The following is a 26,788-nucleotide window of genomic DNA, read 5'->3' as shown; positions in this document are numbered from 1 at the left end:
TTCAGGTTTCCAGTTTTAGTTTCCTCTATAGAAAAATGTTCTGTCTGAAGCCAGCTATGAAATAATGGTCTATTGTTAGTCCCAACTACATTAAACCCAGTGAATCAGTGAAATTTAGCTATATGTAGACTGACCATTCTGCAGTTGATTGAGTGGGTCTATTCAACGTCAGACTAACTAACAGGATTCAGACCAGTCCATGCTCTTTTATCACAGAGCTATGGTGAGATGGAAGCAGATGTTTGGTGGTATAGTAAAAATTCCTGGAGTATACTAAAAGATATCACAGTCAGACCTCCATATTCACAGATTCCTTATCCACGGATTCAGCCATTCACGGCTTGTGTGTGTGTGTGTGTGTGTGTGTGTGTGTGTGTGTGTGTGTGTACATGCACACACACCACAAAAAGCAAAGTTGATTTTGCCATTTTATATAAGGGACACTATTTAACTATGCCATTGTATTTAATGGGATTTGAACATCCATAGATTTTGGTATCCGCAGGGCTCCTGGAACCAAAACCCAGCAGATACCAAGGGCCCACTCTACTTTGTCTATACTTAAGCTGAGTCCTGGTACTGAAAACAGCTCATAGAGCTGAGCCTGGTCTGCAACTAAAGTTCTGTTGCTCTGTAGGCAGGTCAGCTGTAATGAGTACAAGAAACTCCATTTCTAGGCTGCTTCATTATATAAGAAGTTTGAATAACAAACATGAATGAAAAATTTAGGCAGTGAATTGTGATGATCTGTGAGCAGAATTGGGACGAGTTGGGATGGCGTTTGGAGACTTGGCAAGAGAGTAATAAACTAAACTTCTGTGAACAGTAATTAAAATTTCATATGTCCTCACCATATAATCCAGGTTTTGATGGTTACTAGAATCTATACCTAAACCCCTCAAGAGGTAGGAATTTAGTGAGAGTCGGGAGTGCTTCCTGCTGCATCTGTAGACCACAGGACATCTTGCATGGTTGGAGCTTTTAAAGCAAACTGAGGTATCTCCACCCAAGCAACAAAAACATACTGTAGTACAAACTAACTTACACAAATCTGTATATCGGTATACTGTGTTTAGATCTGATTACTGCGCCTGAAAAATGATATTGTAGATAGATATTTTAGAGCTAGAAAAGGTGCAGAAATGAATAGCCAAAAAGTTCCAACGATGGAATAGGTCCCTTATAAAATTTTTTTTTACCAATTTTGGGGTTCTTTTAGCTTAGAAAAGATATGAGGGAGGGATGTGATAGAAACTACATATAGGGAGGATTTCCCTCCTCTTCTGTGATAATAATAGAATCCAGGGTCATTGACTGAATATGAATGGCAAGAGAGAAAAGATAGATTAAAAAGAAGTACTTCTGCATACAGTACATAGTTAAACTCTTGAAGACATGATGATCATCAACTTCAGTGGCTTTAAAAGAGGATTGGAGAATTTTGTGAAAGATGTGACTATTTATGGCTACTAGACATGGTGGCTAAAGGTATTCCCCCTGGTACTAGAGGAAGTATGCCTATGTATAGGGTTGTCATAAGGGTGTGCAGAGTGTGTGGACTGCATTGGGTGACACTTCACAGGGAATTGTCACCTGGTGCACTGGTGGGAAAGGGCACCTAAGTTCTGGGTCTGGCAATTTTGCTGGCCAGGTAGGAAAGGGAATCTTCTCATTCTCCAGCCTATCCAGCAGCTTTGTCAGACCCAGAAAAGCTGCATGGCAGCAGGAGCAGTGCTCAAGGTTCAAGTCTGTCAGCTTTTTTGGTGGGCAGGAAAGAGGGTCTTTTCCCTGTCTCACCCAGCCAGCAGTTGTTCCTCCTCCTCCTTTTCCAGCTCTTTGGTGGTGATATTAGTCTGGCAGCTCAGCCAGGGAGTGTGTAAGTGGACATCTACTCAACCCACCACCCCTGCCACCACCATTAATACTTGTACACCACTGAGGGAAGAGACAAGATTCCACCCTCACCTTCATTATGTGATTCTGCAGAAGGTCTTGGATTGGTCCCATTCTTTTCTCTCTCTGTGTGGAGTGGCTTGCCAACCACCTTCTAAACCATTCGTTACCTTTCAGCATGTGTAGCCATGGTGCCAATACCACAAGCTGTTCCTTGGCCATTGCTCCTTTTTTCCTCTGTTTTTAAATTAAGGTATTTCAGGAGATGCAAAACATCCAGGGCTCCTGGTTCAAGAACAAAGGAACAATGGAGAGAGAGAGAGAGAGAGAGAGAGAGAGAGAGAGAGAGAAAACACACAGTCGTTCTCTTCCTCATCTTTGCTCCTTTAATACAGGTTCCAACCACCTGATAAGCCCATTTGGCACAAACAATAAATTTAATGCTTTAAAATGGCCAGAACATAAAATGGCATGTCTTGCTGGTGGTGGCAGCAGCAATAGAAACATGGATTCAGCCAGCCACACCTGCCGCTGCTGCAAGCAATTTTGTTTCATGATCGTTATTTTCTTGTGTGTGTGTATGTTAAGATGTATTAGACATATAGTGTCAAATATGCTAGGTATGCCACTGCCTTTGTTCATCAAATGCTGTGGAGCATGAGCTAGAATGTACTATTTGTGGTCTTTCCACAGGCCACTGTACATACAGAATGCTGAACTAGATATGTCTTAGGTCTGATCTAGCAGGACTCTATGTTCTTATGAGTAAGATATTTTGCTTATTGAGGTCTAAAATCATTGTAGCACTGCCCAGAAAATGTAATGATAATAACGTCACTGACAGTTTCCCACCCTTTCATGGAACCTCCAAACATGCCACTGTCCCTTATCTAATGGTAGGACCAGTCCTGAAGTCATCTAATGCTATCCTCAAGAGTTCCAGAAATGGTTGCTTTTTATCACTGACCATGATTAAACAGAAACTTGTTTTCAGTTTGTTTTGTTTTGTTTTTTTGCCTTGCCCTGACCTTGTTTCCAGTCATTGAAAAATATCCTGAGACATTTCTAGACTTGGTGCATTCTCCAAGAGTTGGAAACTAGATGCCAAAGTAAAAAACAAAACAAAAGCCTTAGCATCTCTGTTAGAACACAATTTGAGATGGTTTGAGCAAAGAAGGTAGCAATTCAGGACATCTCTTTCTGCTAAGTCAGGACTCCATCACTTTTTATGTGCAAGAATGACCTCAAAAGTAAAAATGAACTCAACTCAGCAGTCCCTTCTGCTTTTATTGTGTGATTTAATACTGCAGCTGACTACCAGCTGAGCAATTCTAGTCTCTTTGCAGAATCTCTGCCAACTTGGATTGTATCTCCACTGGAGCTAAAAACAGTTTCTGCTTTGCACAGTATTGGCTCTTGAAGATTACTGTTTGATGGTCCATTCTTCATTTGTACAGTACTTGATTTGAACCTCACTAAGGCTGCCCTTGCATACTGTGGATGCTAGGGACATATAAAATTATCCAAATGGAAACAGTATCTCTAAGCACATGTAAAGTGATTTTACATCTGCCTCCTTGGGACATTTCCCCATTTCCCCAATTTGTTTGCCATATACAATGTCAAAGCTAGTTCCATTTGTTGTGGGAAAATATTATTGAATTTATATTTAACTTTGTCCAGTTGTTGATAAAGTTATTCAGATGGAGAAACAGCAAACTGAGATATCAGAGCTGTTGCCTGTTTGTTCAATAATTCCTTTTTAAAAAAAAATACTGTGAAGAGTTTTGGCTGCCCTGCCAACTCATCACTGAGGTATTCCAAGGTCCCACCTCTGTGATATCACAGGCCCTTGTTTCTAGGACCCAGGTTTTAGCACTAAAAACTTGGGTAATGGGATACTGCTGACCTGGCCATAAATAGAAGTTGAGCACAGGCTGGTTGTCTCCTAAAACCTAGACACACTCAACAAGAAAAATATCCATCTTACTGTATTAAGTGGCAGGCAGGAAACAGGGCATACTGACATTATTTTCCTCCTTGAGATGAAGAATGAAATGGTGTACTGTCCATAAGTCAAAAATTATGCGAAGGTACACAACAGCAACAAAAATGTCCTGTTCCACATATGGAAATCAACATGGCAAACAAATGAATTATTCTTTCTCGGTAAGAAAAAGATAGTGTCCTCTACAAGCTCTGAGGCAATCTGGGTCTCTTCCAGCAGTCTTCTAGCAATTTATCAGTTGTCCTGGATGTCTATTGCCTGAGGCAGCTACCTTACTGCACCTAATGGCAGGGCTGGCTTTGCCGTTGTAAATACAGATGCAGCTTTCCATCATTACAAGCAGATTCACTTAAAGGATCTGCTTGTAATGATGGACTACAGCCTGCTGTATATCCTTCACTGTATTGTTCTATTGTTCCCTTTTGTTTTGGTTTTACCATATGCATGTATATTACCAACATGCAAAGACATGGTGCTAGAGACTGATCTGAGAGAGAATTAATATTACACCAAAGTAAAATGAAATGCTATGAGACAGGGAATTGTGATACTAACATATGCTAAAAGATCTTTGTAGAGTTACTTATATTAAACAGGCAATTGTGTTTTGGTGCTGTTTTAGGAAGAGATGTGAGGATCTCATCAAGAACTGTGTTTTCAGTAGTTACAATCCTAAGGAGCAATTCCATAGAACATTGGGGCCAACTATGACCCGGTACAGATGGGCAGAAAGCCCTGTCATCGGACCAAAATTAGGATTCGGGAGCACATAACAACCACACACTCTGGAACCCTAGCATGCGGTGCTGGCGCCATCATGGCAGCCTCCCATCCACATGGAGGCCGCCATGATGACACAAGCGCTGCACAGCATCCAGACATCGCTGGCAGGAAGTGGCGTCATAGCGGTGCCCTTTCGTGTCTGTGGTGCTACAAAAAAAGAAGCCGTTCTAGGCAGCTTCTTTTTGGCAGCGCGTTGGTGCTGCAGCATGCGGCTGCTGCTGCACCAACTCGGGATGAAGATGGGCGGTGCAGAGCTGCCCATCTGTTGAGCCCCTATGTCCTTAAATCTATGCATTTAAACTGAATGTAAGCACTAGATCCCCCCTCTTCCTCCTTTACACTCCCCACTTTTTTTCCCCAGAATTCAAGTTCGTGCTCAAGTTTCCAGGATCAAAAACTTGCCAGCATGTTTGACCTTACAGCAGATTATCGGCAGCAGCACTTCCTAACAGGGCTGCTCTTCACTGAGTTGGCAGCTGCTCTAGATACGGAAGCAGAAGGGTAGGTTTCAGTGTTTACTAAGTTTTAGCTGGGTGAATAATACTGTTGTATTATGGAGGTAATAGGTTTGGAGTTTAGTCAAGGTTTTTGAAATATTCCTCTTTCTTACTGTGTCAGGATCAGTACCATGGGTCTTTTGTCTACTCCCACAAGACCCTTGAATTGATTAAACCTGACTATAATTTGCATCAAGAAGTATGAACTACTCCACTAGAGTCCTACCATTTCTAGGCCTAAGGACAATGTCAGTGATAATTCACAAGCCTCTGTCTAAGGCTTTTAAACTACAGTTCTTGATTCAAACACTAGAATTCCCTATGTGTCATCCCAGTTTAATTACATAGTGAAACATACTTAGAATTCCCAAAGCAGTTCTGAAGAAGCACTAGGCTCTGGAAGATGTAGTTCTGCGTTCAAGCCATGATGCCTCTGAAAAAACAATTGAAATAATATAATTTATTTAAGTTTCAGTGTGAGTATTTTGGTTAGATTTAATTCACAGTCATTTCTATTTCAAGATATGCTTCCTACTGTCCATGAGATGTGATATTAACTTATTTGCTGAAAGAACTGGTTCGTTAATAATTCAAAGCTGTATCTCTCTAATACCTCTTAATGTTGTTACCCTTAGTTATCCCCCAGTACCACTTTGATCTATCAAATCAACATATGCTCACTTATAAACATTATTTTTTTGTTCATGGTGCCAGGATAAGCAGAGTTCAGAGGAAAGCTGTCAGTGCTATTCACACCCTGCTGAGTTCACATGACTTGGATAAATCATGCTTGAAACCAGAAGTAAAAGTAAAAGTTGCTGCCCTTTACCTGCCTCTGGTTGGGATCATTTTGGATGCACTTCCACAATTACATGATTTTACAGGCAAGATATATTATTGCTTTTTGTTGTTGATGATGATAATTATGATGATTCAGTCACATGGAATGAAGGAGGTCTGTTCATCTGTTTATAGGGGCACAAGGAGGTTGACGTTGCCAGCCTCCTTCAACCAGCAAGTGAGGTTGTGACAATGATAAGCAGGATCCCTTTTGCAAATCCTCATGCCAGTCTTGCTTACTGGTGATAGGAGGTTGGAGATGTCATCCTCCTTGAACCCCAGTTGGAAACTGAACGTTCCTTTGCTCACTGCAGCTTTTGGCAGTAAAGGTGGGCTTCAGAGGTTGAACCAGGAGATGCTACTTAATTACAGCGAATGTAGAATATTAATAAATATTATTAAAATGCCTAAAATATTTTTAAAGTACCGTGCAGAGGTTATAAAACAGCACACTTTCTGGATGCACCTTAAAATCTAGGGGGGAAATCACTGAAAAAGTTTGCTGTCCAACCCTTTGGGCATTTGCTTTAGATCCAAAGTGATGGATCCTTCTGTAAGACATCTCTGGTCTTTGCTCTAGAAGATGAACTCAGCAGTTGGTTACATATGAGTAACTGTATCTTTGACAGCACAAATAATTTTTGTTAGAGGTAAGGAAACTGTTTTTTCCTATGTAGTTTCAGATGGTCGCAATGGGAAAGGCCGTGGATCTCCAGATGAGGAACAGGAGGCTACAAACCAGATTAATCAAAATATTGCTCTGGCGATTGCCGGGAACCAGTTTAACCTTCTTCGGTCTTCTGGCTTATCTAGCTCGACAGTGGTAGGTCTATTTACAATATGTGTTTGTACAAATTTCTCTTGTGACATTATCCCTTGGTTTCACTTTCAAAAGCCAAAATGTTTGGATGTTATTGTCTCTTTTTGCACATCTTAATATATGATTGTGTGCACATTTTTTCCAGAAAAAGGATGAGGAATAAGCAATCCCCTCTTGCTTGTTGTTCTTTTAGAGCAGGCTTCCCCAATATGGTGTCCTCCAGATGTTTTGGGCTACAGTCCAGTTTAGCTCCAAGCAGCATTGAGAATGGTTAGGGATTATGGAAGTTGTAGTCCAAACCCTCTGGAGGACATCAAGTTGGAGAAAGGTGCTCTAGACCAATGATTCTTTACAGTTTGCCTTCTATATGTTTTTCACTAAAATTCCCAGAATCCCTTATCATCAACTATGTTGGTTGGGGCTTTTGGGAGTTGAAATCCAAACATCTAGGTCAGAGATTTAGAACCACCTCCACAGAGTGCCCTGTTGCTGCTTTTTGCTAATACATGCCTCTTACCTACAAAATGCAGTAGAACTACTAATGAGCAAGTAGTTTAGTTTAGTCTGTAATGCAGAACCCAGTCTGTTCTGATTGTTCACAATTATTTCATGTATATTAGCTTCCAAAGACGTTTCCCCCAGCTGACATATCTGCCACAACCATTCTAGATACTTCTGGATTTTAAGTGAGAGCTAGTGCAGCATAATGGTTTGGATGTTGGGCTATGACTCTGGAGATCAGGGTTACATGCCCACCTCGGTCATGAAAACTACCGAATGATCTTGGATTAGTCACATGCCCTTAGCCTCAAAGGAAGGCAATGGCAAACCTCCTCTGAACAAATCTTGCCAAGAAAACCCCATGATAAATTGGCCTTAGGATCACCATAAGTCAGAAATAACTTGAAGGCACATACCACCACCAACAACAACGGATTTTAAGTTCTCAAAAATCGCCTCCTCTGGGATGGATTGGGAACGGAAGGGAAGGGAACGGAACAAGTGAGGGACTTCTGTTTGCAGTAAAATGCATCCCCCATTCGTTCGCGGCCTCTTCCATTCCGTTCTCCTTCCATTCCGTGGAGCCCCTGTGTGGTAAGGTTCAGTGTTGGCCAGAATCCTGTTGGAGAGTTATGCAAGCATAAAGCACCATAGTTATGGTGCTACACAGTAATTCCCATTCCAGTCCTGCAGTCCCCAATTTCTGGGCAGCAGCCACTGTAATCAACAGGGATCTATTCCCCTGTTGATAAGGAAACAGCTAACTTATGTTCCCATTCCCTCCCATGAGTAATCTGCAGTGTGACAGGCAAAAAGAGGACCTCTGTCAAAATTTCCTTCCCTCCATGATGGAGATTGCTCCCATGAGGGAATGGTGGGACCATCAGCCAGCTGTTTCCTGAATACCAGAGGAATAGACTCCCATTGCTCACAGAAGTTTCTGCCCAGTAAGTGGCGATCTCGCAGTTCCTGTATAGCCCTGAAACAAGGAACTATGCAAGGATTATGACTACAAAATGATCATGAGTATGTAAATAGTTATGAATTCATAACTGCCCAACAGGATTCCAGCTGTTGCTTGTAATTCATTGTTTCCAAGCTCTTCTACATTAATTTGCAAATCAAAATGGGATTATCCTTTAGTTTTTTTTTTAACTTTTCAGAATTTTGCTATATTTTAAATGAATTGAATTGTATAAAACTTTAATAAGGAAAGTTTTTTAATGACATGAAACTTTTTATACCATTGTTTTATAATTGCAAGATTTTGTATGATATATTTTGAATAAATTTTTTAAAAAACGCTTACAAAATGTATATTAAGAAAACTGAGCATTTTTTGATCAAAATTATACCAAAAATGCATACAGTATAACATGAGAGAAGCAAAAGTTAAAAAAAATACAAATTTCCCCATGTTTTTAAAACTTGCAAATTGTTAGTGGCAGAATTTGCTATGCTCATTGCAGCATTTCGGGACTTGTAGTCCAAAAGAGTAACTCTGCTAAGCTCTATGTCCCCTGATACCAGTGTTTTTTGTTGGAGTTATTAACATACTTTTTTGATTATGTGCTTCCTGTGAACTTTCTATTTTATCTTTTCCTAGCCCTACAAACTATACAACACTTTAAGCCCTGAAACAACACGACACCTTTTGATTTGTTTTCTATGGATCATGAAAAATGCTGATCAGAATCTCATTCAGAAATGGATTGCAGATCTGCCATCAATGCAACTAAACAAGATTTTAGACCTTCTTTTCATCTGTGTTTCAGCTTTTGAGTACAAGGTAGAAACAATGTAATGTAATGAGATTGCCTCTTCATTGATTTACTGCATTATAAGAGAACAAATTTCTTGCACAAGTTTTATTTATCTAGTGAACTTGATCTTTAAGTTTCACAAAATTTTGAACTTTTCCAATGGATTAAAAAAAAATTAAGGCTAATTTGTTAGTCCCAACTAGAAAACTCTTTGAAGCTATAAGGTGTGCTCTACATTAGACTAGCAATATGACTTATTCCTGTTTAGTTTAATTATTATTGTACACCAAAATAATGTGTTGATCCAAATGCATACATTTTAATATTGAAAAGTTGAATTTATTTCCTTTAATCCTTATTTGTGTGTACAGGGCAAACAAAGCTCAGATAAAGTTAGCACTCAAGCCCTCCAGAAGTCAAGAGACGTAAAAGCTCGGCTAGAAGAGGCTTTATTAAGAGGAGAGGGAGCCCGAGGTGAAATGATGAAGCGCTGCAGAATGCCTGTTGGTATGTTCTTTACTATTTAGCTCATTTTTGTCAGTGAAATCATAAAGAAATTGCAGAAGAATAAAAACAACAAGCAGATCTGTTTTCAAAAGCAATTGAAACAGCTCTGGAGAAATAATTGAAACTGTTAGGAGTTATATTTTTCATGACACTGTTGAGTGGTTGTCCAAAGGGTTTTTGGATTCTGCAGGAGATTTTATCATAAATTATTGCCAGTAGAGCTAGAAATACTTGTGGGCAGCTGTCACTACTCACTGTGTAATATCACTGTGGGGTCAGGTAGTATATGGGAAGTGTGTGTGTGTGTGTGTGTGTGTGTGTAATAAAATTTTGACATAATCCCTGCTGAAATCCCCTTCAGGAGTATAGGAATTCAACCCTGCTTGGTAAAATCAAAAGTCTGAGGTCATGTGGAAAGTGCCCCCAGTGTCCTTTCTTTGCCACTTTCCTCCTCCAGGAACAACACTGGAGAGGAAAGGAACCATGTTATGGAGTCTTGTCATGTAATCTAAGACTCCTGACTTTACTGAGAGTTACAGGAAGAAAACAGTATGCCATCGCTCCCATGCTACTAAAAGTAAGGCCGTGGTTTGGTGGAAGGGTTTGGGAAAAGAATGCTAAATATGGAGTAAGAGCTGATTATTGAACAGCAGAAAATGCTACTGGGATGGTGATTAAGGACTGTGTTGACCTCAGAAATGGCACATTTCCTTAGTTACCGTTTACTTAAGGTTAATCAGACAGAAAAAGTGAAAGAAGGGAAATGGTGCCTACGTGGTATCTTTTACTTGGAATTCATTCTGATTCAAGAACCTGGTCAGAAAAAGTCTTTAGAGGTGGCAGAAATATTTAGGAGGGCGTTGCGGTAAAAGAGAGGATTGGTTTGTAGTATAAAGAAAGAGAGAGGTTAAAGGACAAAAGAGGTCTGATATACTTTCGTCAAACTCAGCACTATACAAACAGATGGAATAAATAACATTTGTGTATTGGAAAGTATGCCAGGAGAAAGTGTTAGCTAGATGCTGCCTTGGATCTACTGAGACTCATCTTCTCCAGCACTAGTTCAAAATCACTGTATGTGTATTTGCAAGTCACCTGTTGACTTGTGGTGACCCCATTAATTTCATAGAGGTTTCTTAGGCAAGGAATACTCAGAGGTGGTTTTTCCAGTTCCTCCTTCTGAAATATAGGCTATATTTCAGAAGGAGGAACTGGAAAAAACACCTCTGTAGCACCTGGCATTCATTGATGGTCGCTCATCCGTGTACTAACCAGAGCTGACCCTGCTTAGCTTCCAGGTTGCTAGATCATGCTGCTCATTCCTGATTGAATTAATATTGAACACCCCATTCTTTAGGCATACTGACCCTTTTCTTTCCTTTGAAAAAGTTCCAGGTAGTTGGTTTGACCATTGTACTGTCTGCTCCCAAGTTTGATCTTTCCTGTGGATGGTTGATAATGTCAGTTTAGAGAGGAAGTGCATGCAGCCAACCAGCTACTGATGCTTGTCTCAGTTACCTAACTGAAGCTACATTCTTTGCTTCTGCTAACCAAGAGGATTGGCATCAATAGGTCTATGTAGGTCCAAAACGCATTGCAGAAATAATCCAGTTTGAGACCACTTTAATTGCTCTAGCTCAGTGCTAGGGAATCCTGGGAATTGTAGGAAGTCTAAATCAAAGCATCCCCGATAGATGGCCATACAACCTCTGTGTAAAGACCTCTAAACCTCTTAACCTTCTCTTCTCCAGGCTAAACATCCCCAGCTCCCTAAGTCGTTCCTCATAGGGCATGGTTTCCAGACCCTTCACCATTTTAGTCGCCCTTCTTTGGACATGCTCCAGTTTCTCAACCTCCTTTTTAAAAGGAGCCCTGGTGGCATAATGGTTAAATATCTGTACTGCAACCACTCACTCACAACAAACCACAAGTTCAATACCAGCCAGGGGTTCAGGTTCAACTCAGCTTGACATCTTTCTGAGGTTGCTAAAATGAGTGCCCAGCTTGTTGGGGGCAATTAGCTTACACATTGTAAACCACTTATGGAGTGCTTAAGTGCACTGATAAGCAATATAGAAATATACTTGCTATTGCTATTGCTGTTGAAGGAATGAATCTGCATTGTATCTCATTCAGAGAGCAATATATGATTAGATTCTACACCTCACCCATATCTGGACATTTATGCCTCATTGCTTTCCCTGTCTTCAGCTTGTCATTTCCTTTTAGACTCACTTGCCTCCCTGGCTCTGCCCCCATCTATATCTCCTTGTTCTTTGGGACATAGTGTTTCATTCTATCATACTTCAGCTATTCCATATCAGATGTGCTCTTTTACTTTGTGTGTAAAATGATACACTTTTCTTTACTGCGACCACATTGGATGTAGCCTCTTGCAGAAATGCATATCTCTGGAGAAATGTTGATATTAAAGTTTCAATTTTGACGTATGTACATTGCCCTTGTAGGGAATGATAGGTTCCCAGGGTTGAATGAGAATCTACGATGGAGGAAAGAGCAGACACAGTGGCGGCAACCAAATGAGAGGCTAGATAAGTAAGTAATTTAATGAATTTATATCACCTTTTCCAGTATTGCTTCTCTCAGGAGCCATCTAGTTTCATACTGCGTACCAAAGTGGGAAACTCTACCCTTCAAACATCCTGGACAGATGCACAAGTAGCTTTTACATAATTTGCTTCATTATCTTCTTCTCACTGCCAGCATAGTTTTCAGTGCTTCGAGAAAGGTATCTTTAAATATAAATATTTTTGAATGAAGCATGCAATAAAAATATACCAGCCAACTATAGTCTGTGTTCTTGTTTCTTATTATGGTATGGTTGTGTGAGAGAGAGTCTGATGAAATAGAAAAAAGTGGTGAAGTCTCTCCACATTTCCATCAATAGCTTGGTTAATGCTTCACATAGGAAGGAACTGCCTACTACAGAGCACTGTTTTTAGTTTCTTGTAGCTGGGTAAAAAGAAGGGATTTTCCCTCCTTCAATCTGTTGGAGTACAGGGATGGTGTCTAGTATCTTATACTGCTGCTACTAAACAACAGCTCACCCCTTCACAATGCAAGCCTGTTGAATGGGATTAGTAATTGTCCATCAGCCACAACATTAAAGGTCAGCTTGTGTTAGTGTATTACCCTTATCATGTGGAGATGTCTTGGAATCACCCTGCAGAGCAAGTGACTTAAATTCATCATGCAGAGAAACCAACTTATACCATTCAACACATGTTCAGCACTAGCTGAACCAGGAACATCTACACCAGTGATGGTGAACCTTTTACAGACCGAGTGCCCAAACTGCAACCCAGACCCCACTTATTTATTGCAAAGTGCCACGTCCCTCTCGGTTTCTAGTAAGAAACTCTGGCAAACTCTGTGTTAGGGCGACAGCATGTCTGCCCACAGAGAGGGCTCTGAGTGCCACCTCTGGCATGCGTGCCATAGGATCGCCATCACTGATCTACACAGTTTGTGACAAGCATGGTAAAAACAAAGTTGATGTGAACCAAACTGAGTTTTCTTCAGCAAGAAGTGGTTTCCCTTCTGTGATTTTTCCTCAATATGAATAGAGGTCTGCCTTTAGAACTGGACATGTGAAAAGGTGCAACACATGATTGGATCCTTTTCCATGACCACTGAGTCTCTTTGGGAGACTGTAAACAGGGTTGGGACAACACACGGCTCATGAACTGCCTGTGAGACTACCACAATTTTTGTGGCCCCTTCAATCCCTGGGGTTGCTGATTTCAGTAAGTTGCCATAAAAATTCAGCTGTGCAGCATCAACTATATAAAAAATTAATTTAAAAATTATTTTTTTAATTTTAAAACAAGGCATGCAGGAGGACGTTATTTTTTAAAGGAAAATTGTGCTTCTGGAAGCCAGCATGGTATTCCTTGAGTGTTGGATAAAACCTTGGGAGACCAGGGTTTGAATCCCTGCTCAGCCATGGAAACCCACTGGGTGATCTTGGGAAATCACACTGTCTCAGTCTCAGAGGAGGGCATGCGCAAATCCCCTCTGAACAAATTCTGCCACGAACACCCCATGATAGGTTCACATTAGGGTTGTCGTAAGTCAGAAATGATCTGAAGACATACCACAACATGTTTCTGGGAGCATGGAAGCATGATTATCCTTTAAAAAAGGGATGTGCTATTGCTTTAAAAGTGGTGGTTGGTTCGTTGGTTTTACTTCTACCACTTTGCATCACCATATTTCAGCAGTATGCTGAACAAACACTGAGGGGTTCTGAAAGATTCTTGGGTATATGTGAAATTGTCCATGGGGCCCACCAGACTTGCCCACTCCTGGTTTTATGGGCTGTTGATGGTATTAAAACTCACAAGATAATGTTTGGGGATTAATAGATTATTGTGAGGACCATCTGTCAGTAGAAATTAGCCTTCAGTGAAATTTTTACTCTAATGATTTTCCATTGCATCCATCTTCAGCCAGTAGGTCAGAATCCAAACTAGCTTCCTCCTGTTTCCATGCAAGGCACCATCAACATGGTCTTTGTCTTTCTTTTAAAAACAATTTTTAAAAGAAGCAGGCCAAGAGAGAAAAGGATAAAGTAGGAATAAGACTAATTCATACCATACAATGCCAATCCATGGATAACAACAGACCATCAAAAAAGTGTGACATAATATACAGTAATATGCTATAATACGCTGTGACCTGGGCGGGAGAATACATAGGTACAGTGTTGTGCCTTAACCTCAACAACAGATTAAAGGCCAGATAGATAGATAGATAGATAGACAGCTAGATAGCAAGATAACTTGTTAGTCTTCATCTTCAATATGCCTGCCTTTTTACAATCATCATCATTGGCTTTCGTTTCATTCATAAACATGGCTCCTTTTCTTCTGTAAATACTGTATATATTCATGTATAGGTCTAGAAATTTTAGTCAGAAAATTGACTGATACATTGGTGTTTGTTAATATGAACTGTTCCTTTCACAGAACAAAAGCTGAGATTGATCAAGAAGCTCTGATTAGTGGGAACCTAGCTACAGAAGCTAATTTGATCATTTTAGATATGCAAGAGAACATTATCCAGGTGAGAACCTCCTTAAACTAGCTATATGCCAGTTTCTCCATCCATGGAAAGTCAGGAAATATTTTATTTGCCTCTTACTTTGTTTTTGTAATACTGTATTGCACAATATTTAAATGTGCAAGTTTTTACATATTTAGAAATGAATTACAATTGTTCTTCAAAGGTTTAGAAGCAAAATTGATTTGGCCTGCAGGCTGAGATTCCCTATCTGTGTCCTAAACTTTGTTTAAAATAATCTTGAAGGGCTCTAAAAAGTGCTCTTATCCATGTTGTAGGCAACTTCACTTATGGATTGCAGAGATAGCATCCTGGGAGGTGTGCTGAAAGTCCTTGTAAATTCTCTGACTTGTGATCAGAGCACAACATACCTGACCCATTGTTTTGCTACTCTCCGAGCACTTATTGTCAAGGTAAGTATTTGTCTTTTGTCATTCAAATTCCATGTTAGGATTTTGAAAGATGTATTGTGAGTTGAAGAGCAAGCATGGTGTAATGGTTTGAGTGTTGGACTATGACTATGGAGATCAGGATTCAATTCCCTGCTTGGCCATGGAAATCCACTGGGTAACCTTGAGTGAGTCACACACCCAAAGCTCCAGAAAACTCCATGACAGGTTCACTTTAGGGGCATCACAGATCAGGAACAACTTAAAGGCACACAACAACAACAACAACAACAACAACAACAACAACATTGTTAGGTCAAAAATCCATTCCCATACTCACAGATTATTCCAGTGTCGTTCATCTGCAAAGCCCATGCAACAACCTTTGAGCAACTGGTATGATTTCAAGCAACAACAGTGATTTGCTGGATTATTTTTTAACAGTTCTCACATTCAGTCGCCTTCATTGCAGCAGTCCTCCACAATGACAATTCCACATTTAGGCTGTTAGCACAACTAACCTATATTCAAGGGACCATTACATCTTAAAATTAACATAGCTTCAGAATACTTCATGCATAGGTGATACTTCAATGTATAGGCCAGCCTTCTCCTTGTGCACTTTAGATACATTGGACTACAATTTCTGTCATCATCTGACAACTAAATAATTGGTATAGCATTTCATTTCCAGAATCTGAAAATGTTGTTTGACAGTAAACATGGGACAATGAAGTATTAAGAGCCTCATAGTTTACTGGAGGTATAAAGCAGGGGAGGAGGTTTTTCCCCCCGAGTGGCTTCACATAAGCCACACAGGCTAATAGTGGCCATGTGGGAGACAGACCTCAAGTATGTCATATAGGAGAGAGGTACTTTAGAAAAAAGTTTTGTTGTTTGTTGTATGCCTTCAAGTCATTTCTGACTTACAACAACCCTAAGACAAATCTACCACAGGCTTTTCTTGGCATGATATGTTCATGATATGCCCCAACTCCCCAAACCATGAGCTATCATGGAATATTTTAAAGCAATGCCTCTTTGATCATCCTTTATCTTCACTCTCCATGCACCCTTTAAGAACACAAAAAGACATCTTGCAAAGGGATGCTTTCCATTGTTTTGAAAAAGTTTCAGTTGTTAGAAATAAAATGTTCTCAGGAACCAAACCCAGTGGATGCCAAGGAAGCATTAAAATGTCACAAATCCCCAAGCATTCTTTGGTGTGCCTTTATAAAATCTGTCTGTGGACTCTAGTTCTTCCACTGCACTTCTCAACTGAATTTAGGCTTTTTCACAATTCTTTAGTTAATGAAAGTGCTGATAGAATGTACAATGTATTTGTGCTGCGTATTCAAACCTATGTGTTTTGAGCACCTAAATCATGCAGTTTACTGCATTGCACTTGGTGCTAATGTTGCATCCTGAGAGTATTACCTTTCATTCAAAAAAAAAAGCAAGTGTCTAATCCTTGTGACTGTGGAGCACGCGTCTGATCCTTATGATTTGAAAGACATGCCAGAATATATCTGGACAGGCTTTCCACTGAACATTGAGTAATACATTTTCTGTTCCTGACCCCTTTTCCCTAAGTCATTGTCTTTCCATAATCTTTTATTCTCCTTCCTTTTCCCAAGCCATGAAAAAGGTTGAATTTTTGGAACTTACAAGTGCATGCATGCAAAATAAGATTCTTTTTATGGAAATATATTCACCTTGAACAGTATTCTTGAAGAACAGATGGGGAGGGGAACTGAAAAGTGCCTGTTCTTGTTTTGCCATGTTGCTTTTTCTAGAGTCATTGTGAGATAGCAAGCAGAGCATTGTGGTGTATGGGTTTTATGAGAAAACTTCAGTGTTTGAATGTGGAGGAAAGGCAGTTTCTAAAAGCATCTGTTTACATTTGGCCTTATCAAAACAGTACAATTTGATTATATTTGACACTCTGGGGGTTTTGTTGTTTGTTGTGCCATCCCTATGCTCCAGTCACAATGTTTTATGGTCCAGATGAGTCCATTTTGAACTCTCTTATATTTTCCCAAGGCTTCTTTTGTCTCTTTTTCTTGTATGTATATACGTACATTCAGGTTGCTTGTTGACTTCTGGTGACTCCATAGAGTTCATAGTGTTTTCTTAGGCAAGGAATACTCAGATGTTGAGTTTTCCATTTCCATCCTCTCAAATACAGCCTACAGCACCTGATATTCATTTGTGTTCTCCCATTCAATTACTAATCCAGGCTGATCCTGTGTAGCTTCCAAGATCAGATAAGAACAGGTGATTTTAGGGTATATAGGCCCTGACCCTTTACTTACCACAAAAGAAAAGGAGGGGATAATGGAAGAGATAATGGAAAAGCTGCCTTGGATCCCATTTTTGGAGAAAGGCAGGATATAAGTACAATAAATACTGTACATACTCATCTATAAGCAAAAAAAATTATGCATAAAAACCGACCCCAAAATCCCAGGTCGACTTATTTACGGGTCAATATGGTAATGTGATAGCAGCTCTTTCGGATTTCCTCATGCAGTGTGAAGAGCAGCTTCTTTCTCTTTTTAGCCAAGCAGAAAGAGTTCTGGGTGATTGATTGCTTTTAAACAAACAGAGTCCCTCTCCCGCTGCGTCAGCTACCCACTGCTGTCTGGGGAAAAAGCCTCAGTTAGAGTCCCTCTTGCCACGCGCACACATACACATACTGAAGGAGCCTCCAAGTTTCCCCCTCGACTTATTCACGGATTGTGATAAAGTTTTGGCCCCAAAACCTGCCCTTGACTTATGTATGATGTTGACTTATAGTTGAGTTTATACAGTAAATAAAAGTGCAATAAATAAAGCAAAAGTCTTTTTTTTTTAGCAGCACTAGAAGGCACTCAATTTGAAACACCAGGATCCTTGGTGGTGCAGTAGTTAAATGCTGGTACTGCAGCCTGTCACAGCCACAAGGTTGTGAGTTCAATCCTGCAAGGCTCCAGGATCAACTCAGCCTTGCATCCTTCCATAGGTCGCTAAAATGAGTACCCAGCTTATTGAGGGCAATTAACTTACACATTGTAAACCGCTTAGGGAGTGCTTAAGTGCACTGATAAGCGGTATAGAAATGTACTTGGTATTGCTTGCTGTTGCTATTGTTACAGTCTTTCTCTCCTGCTTCCTTTAGTTTGGAGAGTTCCTGTTTGAAGAGGAAGTGGAGCAGTGTGCTGATCTCTGTCAGAGAGTCCTACAGCAGTGCAGTAGTAGCATCGATGTCACTCGGATCCAAGCTTGTGCTACCCTTTACCTCCTAATGAGATACAGCTTCAGTTCCTCCAGTGTAAGAGAGTAGATAGTAATATAAGATACTACAACTCAAGCCCATACTGTAGATCTGTGTTTATTTATTATTTAGCTTATTGCCTTGCAAAATTATATCTCATTATACTTTTATGGTCCCTGTCTGATGTAATTACTCCCTGTTTGCAGATGTTCTTTACTTCTAGTTGGAAATAATAATAATAAGATTTATTTATATGCCGCCCAATCACTGGGAATCCGGGCGACTTACAAAAGAGGGGATAATACAAAGCAATAACAATAAACATGAAATAAAAAACAGATACAACATAGCAGTATATTAAACAATAACAATAAAATAACAATATCAGTAAATAACAAAAACAAAAATATATAGCAAATCAACAGCAGCAAAAAATTAACAAAGCAAAATAGGTAGCAATTAACAAAGCAAAACAAGTAGGAAGAAAACTAACAATAAACTCCTTGCATACTGAGATAAATTAAATAATTAAAACAAACTTTAAGGAGGTCCCTCAGTGTCCTCTAGCTGGCCCTCGTTGGAAATTGGGCAGGAGGTGGGAGGAGAGCGCTGGGTCCCCCTTCCCTCTCACGGCTGGAGGAGAAGTCTCTGAGAAATGGGGACAACTGGAGCAAATGGTCCTCCTTCTCAGAGCTGCAGCCCAACCGTGGGTTCTCTGGCCATCCCCAGAGAAAAGGGGGAATCATCAATTCCCCTCCATCCCGGCGGGCATTGCAAGGAATCATATGGGACACCCAGCCTCCCTTGGAGGCCTTGGAAAGTTATTTTTTTGAGAAGAATCCATCTAATTATAATGCTAAAATCATCCAAAATTGAGCAGTGGCAGGATCATGGTGCTCTGGGTCTCAGTTATAGATGGTTTCAGTGTAGGGTTGCCAAAATTCTCTTTCACAAAACCGGGACAAAATGTAGGACACACATGGGACAAATGTAGGACATTCAAGAACACAACCAACTAAAAACCACAAGCATTACTAAAATTTTAAAAAATTAATATAAATGAATTTCTTGCACATATAAACTCATGCATCAGGGCCCAGGTGGAGCCGGAGGGAGGCCTTGCCAGCCACACCAGATCTCCTCAGTGCTCACCATGACTACACCTCACCCAGGGTCCAGGGAAGCTCGCCACACCAGATTTCCCTCCTTGGGGTTTGGCCGGCTGATTGGCTGAGGCCCTGTGCAGCTGTGACAGAGACCTTGCTGCACCAGATTTCCCTCCTTGGGGATCGGCTGGCCAGCTGAGGCCCTGTGTGGCTGTGCCAGAGGCCTCAGCACCCCAGATCTTTCTCTTTGGAGTTCAGCTGGCTGGCCAATGCCTTGCGTGGCTGTGCCAGACAGACCTGGCTGCGGTCCATGCTGGATCTTTTTGTCCATGCTTGACCGAGGCCCTGGCCCGCATGGCCCTGCCCCCCTCCTCCCTGAGCTTCCCCTGCCTGCTCTACGTGGAGCACGGTGGAGTGCACAGGGCCAGCTGAAGCTGTCATCTTGTCCGCCAGCCCGCATGCCACCTCAGGAGGAGAAGTGATTCAAGCTGAGCTTAGCCAACTATTCTTGCCTTGTTTTGGCAGGGAACATGGTGGCCTGGAACAAGGCAGGAATCCGGGATTGAGGGTCTAAAATGTCCAGCCGGGCCAGGACATTGTTTAGAGCCTTCAATCTGAGATTGTCCCAGTTTTCTGGGATGTATGGCAACCCTATTTCAGTGCATCTTTATATTAATTCTTCTTAAAAATAAATAAGTTTTCAGGTTCCATTTCCTTGCAATGCCTGATAGTTTGGGCGAGATCATATATTTTGAGGATAAATTGATATGTGCTCTGCATGTACAGAATGTGTAACTCTTAATCCCTGAACATGGGACTGTGTACATTTAAAACTATTTGTATGAAAGCTTTCAAGGATTAATAATTTGTCATTTATACTTGGAATAAACACGAAAGGGGAGAATAATGGTATAATTGTTAGTTTGAGATTATGTAACATGTAAATAATGTAATCTCATGTTAGCTTTTTCTTGATGTTAATATAACTTGCTGTTCCCATAAAACCGAGAGATGTTATATTACATATACTGTGGACTTTGATCTTGTCAACTTCATCCTTTGCTTATTAGGAAGAAAGTTTAATTAATTTCAACAGGATTTACTCCCAAGTAAGCATATATATATAGGATTAAAGCTATGGACTTTAAATTTCCAAGGTTGTGATAATAAATTTTTCGTAAGCAATTGTAAATATGTGGGAGTTGTTCATAGTCCTTATTGAAACAAAATTCATAGTCCACTGCTAATGAGAAATTAGTACACTTGACTTGCATAATCTGATACTCTCTTTTTCTTTCTTACAAAAGAACTTTGCAAGAGTGAAAATGCAAGTGACAATGTCACTGGCTTCTCTGGTTGGTAAAGCATCAGATTTTAATGAGGAATATCTCAGAAAGTCTTTACGAACCATTTTGGCATATGCAGAGGAAGATGTAGATATGCAGCCAACTCTGTTTCCAGCACAGGTAAGGTATCTCATTATTTCTTGGGACATTCACACATTATATATTTAGGTAGTTTCAGGATAACTGAAATACAGTCAGCTCTCTTTATCCATGGATGCTGCATCCACAGATTCAACCATTCACACTTTGAAAATACCCTCCTCCCCACAAAAAAATCCAAAAAGCAAACTTTGATTTTGCTATTTATATGAGGAATGCCATTTTATATAAGGGATGCCATTTTACTACTCCATTGTATATACAATTGGCCCTCCTTATACGTGGAATTTTTATACATGGATTCAAGCATCCACAGCTTGTAAATATTCAAAAAAAAGTATAAATTTCAAGCATCAAACCTTGATTTTTCCATTTTATATAAGGGACACCATTTTGCTATGCCATTTTATTTAATGGGACTTGAGCATACAAGGATGTTGTTATTCACGGGGGTTCCTGGAACCAAACCCCAGCAAATAACAAGGGTCCACTGTAGTGGGATTTGAGCAGCCACAGATTTTGGTATCTACTGGGGGAGGGGGTCCTCGAAACAAACTCCAGCAGATACCAAAGGACTACTATATTGTAGCCTCACCAAAAACAACAACAACAACAAACCGCTACCAGAATTCATACCATATGACCTATATGTGTTTCTTGTGAGAAAGCAAAGCTCACTCACCCTCCCTCCGATCTTGCTAGCAATTTCATTGTATGTCATTCAGAAATTTCATTTAGAAGTAAGTCCCACTTTATCCAATTGGGCTTACTCTCTGGTATGTGTTTATAGAAACTGCAGTTAACACATATGAACAGACCAGGATATTAAGTAGACTTCAAAATGTGGTTTAATATCTTGACTGTTTCCAAAGCTTTTAACTATAGTTGCTGGGCATTCATATCTCCATTTACTAGGCAGGGACAGGAAAGTCCAGACTGAATTAATATATACTCAATCCTTGGAACTTAAAGTTCATAATTGTGTCCATAGTATATAGTCATTACACCCTTTTTAAAAGGCATAGTTGAACACTTCAGAAAAAATATTATGATGTGGTGATATTAACTCAATGGCTGTACTTTTTTGTTACCAAGCTGAACATGGAATTTTATTCTTACCATGACCATTGAAGTCTTAATTATAATAGCATGCATTGTTTCCCTTTGCTGCTCTTCTCCTTTTACCTTTTACTGAAATATTTCAGAGAAACATCTGAAAAGTGTTCTTTTTTTCTTTTTATGTAGGTGGAAGAGCTGTTGTCTAATTTGAACAGTATACTGTCAGATACAGTAAAAATGCGGGAGTTTCAGGAAGACCCAGAAATGCTAATGGATCTTATGTACAGGTTGAAATCTTTGGTCGTACTTTTTAACAACTTTAAAATGAATAAGACTGAACATCTAAGATTTAAATTTCTCATAAACTTATGTTTTCTGTGTGAGTAAAATCCCATTTGTCATATATCCATGACAAATTTATACCAGTTCTGCATGTTGACATCCCACAAAGAATCTGAGAGACTTAAACTGAGGATGGTTAAAAAATCTTGTTTAGATGTTTTCAGCCCTTTTACAGAACTGTGTCTTCCAGGATTCCTTGAATAAAATTCTGGAGGACTTCTGGGGTTCATAATTAAATATATTAGAGGTATAGAATCTAGCTAGACATTAGTGAGGAACATGAAAACAGTGGGGCTGAATAGAAACTTAAGAAAGTGATGTAGCATTTTTACAGAAAAGGCAGACCTGTTTATTTAGCCTTAAGGCTAAATAAATTGACATTTTACCATGTTCTGTTTTTAGAATTGCCAAAGGATATCAGACATCACCTGACTTAAGACTTACATGGCTGCAGAACATGGCAGAGAAGCATGCCAAGAGGAAATGCTACACAGAGGCTGCCATGTGTCTTGTTCATTCAGCTGCCCTAGTTGCAGAATACTTGAGCATGCTAGAGGATCACAGTTACCTGCCAGTTGGTAGCGTCAGCTTTCAGGTAAGAGCAGATTGCTGTACTTAGTGCAGGCCCTTTCTCAGTAGTCTTGGAATAGTGTGTTGTTTAAGCTTGATAGATGCTAAATGTGCTTGCTGAAGTTTGGCTAGGTTAATGGGTTAAAAGCCATTGCAACAGCAGTCAAGAGAAAGAGCAAGGAACTGACATCTGAGAAGCAGACTGTAAGTAAAACAGTGCCAGAAGAGACACAGAAGTGAGAAGCTTTGTCTAGGCCTTACCACCTCAGACCACAGGTAAGAACTTACATGACCAAATAACAGTTCTAGAATAAGTTTTATCTCCCTCCCTCTCTTATATATTTTTTCGTATGTCTGTTTTATAGATGGAAATATGGAATTAAGAAATAGATACTTGTTCAAATGCATGGCTAGAGCAAGTACTTAATACAGAACTTGCACACCTACAGTATATTTCCCTACACTCTATTGCTGAGCTAAGCCAACAGTACTCTGTGTTGCTTGCTTCCTGTCATAAAATGATGTATAATATCCCTTCAAGCTATTGGAAGATGGCTTTTCTTCATATGAAATGTGTAGAAAACATTACCAGTTCCTACAGCCATTCTGAAATATTTTAGCATTTGCATAAGCTTGTCTCATCAAAACACCGTTGCCTGTACATGTTTTCAAACCAGACTCTGAAGCAATAACAGGTTTTATAGCAGATGAGTAATAGACAAACATTCATGTCTCACTACCTGTAAAAATAATAATAATAATCAGTGTTGTTCAGTAACTTGTTTATGTTAGGTGGAATTTAGACTTAACATTTCTTCAGGAATAATTATGATAATGGATCACCTTATGCAAAACAATTCAACTGAGGAGTTCAACATGATTTTCAAAATTCCCCATAGGATACTGCTTTGTATCAGAAATTTATAATTTTGCTATGGATCTAGTGCAGAATATTGAATTGTCAAAGTTCACCCCTTAATATTTTTTATCTTTTAATGTTTATTTTTAATGAATCGCATTGTAACTGTAGCACTTTATTGAAAGATGTTCATATTTTTCTGTATTCATATATTTGTAGAAGGCTGGTGAAAGATAGTATTGGCTAGAACATTTGAATATATAATAGCATTACAGAGCTGCTGGGCATAATAAGAAAATTGGAAAGGTTATTCTATAGGCCTATAAATATAAATTCTATCCCAACAATATTTTCAGGAATTTCCCTCATAATTCTTAAAGCTAGGTACCAGGGTGGTGTAGTGGTTTGAGCATTGGACTACGACACTGGAGATCAGGGTTCAATTCCCTGCTTGGCTGTGGAGACCCACCGGGTGACCTTGGGTGAATAACACATGCTCAGCCCCAGACAAACCCATGATAAGTTTGCCTTAGGGTCATCATAAGTTAGAAATAACTTGAAGGCACACACACCAAAAAAACCCCTCATTTTTAAAAAAGAAAAAGCATTGTTTTATTTTATATTGGGTTTTTTGTGACCCATTCTTGGAGGTCTGAAGGCCCTTGCTCTTTTTAGTTATGGAAAATTCATGAACTGTATAGTCTCTGGAACTTCTGATGGGGAATTTTAAAAGCATGAGACAGGAGCTAGATTTCGGTTGGCAAATTCTTAACATACATGTCTGGATTTTTAGGATACTTTTTGGAAATTTAGCCTTATGATCAATTTATTATCTCTGTAACTTTATAGAATGCAGAAGTTACATAACATGATCTGTAAGCAGTGATAGGCCCTATAAGGCGGTGCACTCTTGCCAAAAAACAAACATTTGATGGATGCAGCTAGATTTTGTCTCAACCACATCATTCTTCTGTCCTTTAGAATATTTCCTCCAATATACTAGAGGAGTCTGCTGTTTCAGATGATGTTCTGTCTCCAGATGAAGATGGAGTATGCTCAGGAAGATATTTCTCAGAGAACGGATTGGTGGGACTCTTGGAACAAGCTGCAGAGCTTTTTAGCACTGTAAGTAGTACTATTCTTCAGAATTCTCACCAGCATAAACACTTACAGAGCTGTTGGTGTTTTGGTCTAGTATGTTTTATCTTGCCTAAAGGTAAAAGGGACATGGTGGCTCAGCAGATTAGATGCTGACTCTTCCAATTGCAAGGTCGGCAGATTGAGGCCCAAGTGCCATGAGCTCCCGTCACTAGTCCCAGTTTTTGCCAACCTAGCAGTTCAAAAGCATGTAAAAATTGCAAGTAGATAAATAGGTACCATTTCAGTGGGATAATAATAATAATAATAATAATAATAATAATAATAATAATAATTTATATTCCACTTAATCTCAGGGAATTCAAGCGGATTACAGCAGTAAAATAACATATATAAAAGTGTTCTGTGCAGGGATGAGCACTGCCCCCTGCAGTCAGTTACAACTAGACAGTCTTATCAAGGGAAAACCTTTACCTGACCCTTCCCTCTTCTCTACTCTGCCACATGCGTGAGAAGACAGATATACTTATCCTTGAAAAGAAAAGATGTCTCAGCACATCAAGGCACTAAAACTTTTTGTACTCTGTGTGAAAGTGAAAAACCAGCATTTTTTCATCATTAGTAATAGCCAAACAAAGTCATGATATTTCCCCACTAACATCCACAGTGCAAAATAATAATAATAATAATAATAATAATAATAATAATACATAAAAATGTGCAAAAACTTGAATAATCTTGTCCGGGGGAGGGATCTGGAAATGTTTCTATCCCACCTATAAGCAAAATAAACCAGATCTACATCTCTAACCTGTCACATAAGTAATTTTCAAAGAAGTAGCCTCTTAGTCTTGGAAGGGAGGCGAAGGGAAAGGAAAAAAATGAAATGTAGCCGCACCTTTAAGACTAAGTGGTTTTTGTTTTTTGCATACGCTTTTGTGGATGTAAACCCACTTCTTTGGGTGCACTCTGTAGTGTATTTGAAGAAGTGGTTTTACTGACAAGCCCCACAGGTTCACAGTGTATTTACAGATACACACTATTGTATGTAGCATGTAGTTCAATTCTCAACAAACCACAGTGCAGTGTAGAAAAGATTATTCTTGGGATAGCACAGAGGAACAATTTACCACAATAGGGGTTAATCCCTGCGTGCCAACCCAAATAGTCAAGAGCCCATGTTCTTTTTCAGTGGGAATTGTTGGTACTCCTTTAGACTCCTCCTCCGTTAGTTTTCAATTTCCTGCCTTGTCAACCTGACTTGGTTTTTCCCTTCTCCAGTTCTGTCAGGATAATTTTTAAGCATTCAGTTAGTAAACAAGTAATTTAGTGAGAACATACAATGGAAAAGCAGACTAGAGAAGAATATAGTAAGAAAGTGAAGCAACAACAGACAGAGGTAAAACAAACAAAGGAGATTCAGTGTCTCAGTGGCAAGAGGAAGGAACCAGAGATATCATGTGTGAGAACAAAAGCTATTCCTGCCCAGATAAGGAAATAAAAAGTTAGAGTTAAGAAAACGTTTCCAATGCTCCAGTGAAAGTGAGACAGAGGATTTGAAACCAATTACTGAGAGGCAGAGTGCTCAAGATAGTAAGCGTAAACAAGATTCTAAAATTAAGGAAGTTGATGGTTTAAAAGAGCAGCTTAAGAAGAAATAAAAAGGCATGCACTAACCATAAAAATTATTTTGGTTGATTTGGTAGAACAGGCAAGAAGCACTGCAGTAGTGGTGAATCTCCTCAAAGTGTTACAAACCACTAAAGCCATTTCCACAGACCACTCACAATTGTGCCTAAATAGCACAATAAAAGTAGCCAATTCTAATGGCTACAGCAAATAGTGTATGAAAGGTATTACGTTCATACAATGATTTATCTATGTTTGATAAATATCAAAGATGTCCCAATAGGCTGTGATGTGACAAACAGTGAAGCCTTGTTATCTTTGCTGATAAATGATTGAAG

General features: G+C 39.6%; 1 protein-coding gene across 2 annotated transcripts in view; it reads left to right on the top strand.

The window, feature by feature from the left end:
* The window catches only part of LOC149323631 (dedicator of cytokinesis protein 8-like), a 109,805-nt gene that overhangs the window by 65,804 nt on the left and 17,213 nt on the right, over positions 1–26,788 (top strand). For both annotated transcript variants that reach the window (XM_089490278.1, XM_089490274.1), the window contains 13 exons: positions 5,046–5,185; positions 5,896–6,065; positions 6,699–6,844; positions 8,949–9,131; positions 9,477–9,612; positions 12,081–12,168; positions 14,604–14,700; positions 14,976–15,110; positions 18,247–18,399; positions 20,756–20,914; positions 22,139–22,239; positions 22,697–22,889; positions 24,705–24,848. In XM_089490278.1, the coding sequence (XP_089346404.1) occupies positions 5,046–5,185; positions 5,896–6,065; positions 6,699–6,844; positions 8,949–9,131; positions 9,477–9,612; positions 12,081–12,168; positions 14,604–14,700; positions 14,976–15,110; positions 18,247–18,399; positions 20,756–20,914; positions 22,139–22,239; positions 22,697–22,889; positions 24,705–24,848 (1,845 nt within the window). The remainder of the gene's footprint in view (positions 1–5,045; positions 5,186–5,895; positions 6,066–6,698; positions 6,845–8,948; positions 9,132–9,476; positions 9,613–12,080; positions 12,169–14,603; positions 14,701–14,975; positions 15,111–18,246; positions 18,400–20,755; positions 20,915–22,138; positions 22,240–22,696; positions 22,890–24,704; positions 24,849–26,788) is intronic.

The sequence above is a fragment of the Sceloporus occidentalis genome, unplaced genomic scaffold (assembly GCF_023333645.1).
Source record: "Sceloporus occidentalis isolate IW3139 unplaced genomic scaffold, rSceOcc1.0.p SCAF_1, whole genome shotgun sequence".
NCBI lineage: Eukaryota > Metazoa > Chordata > Lepidosauria > Squamata > Phrynosomatidae > Sceloporus > Sceloporus occidentalis.
This window is presented reverse-complemented; position numbering and strand designations above follow the sequence as displayed.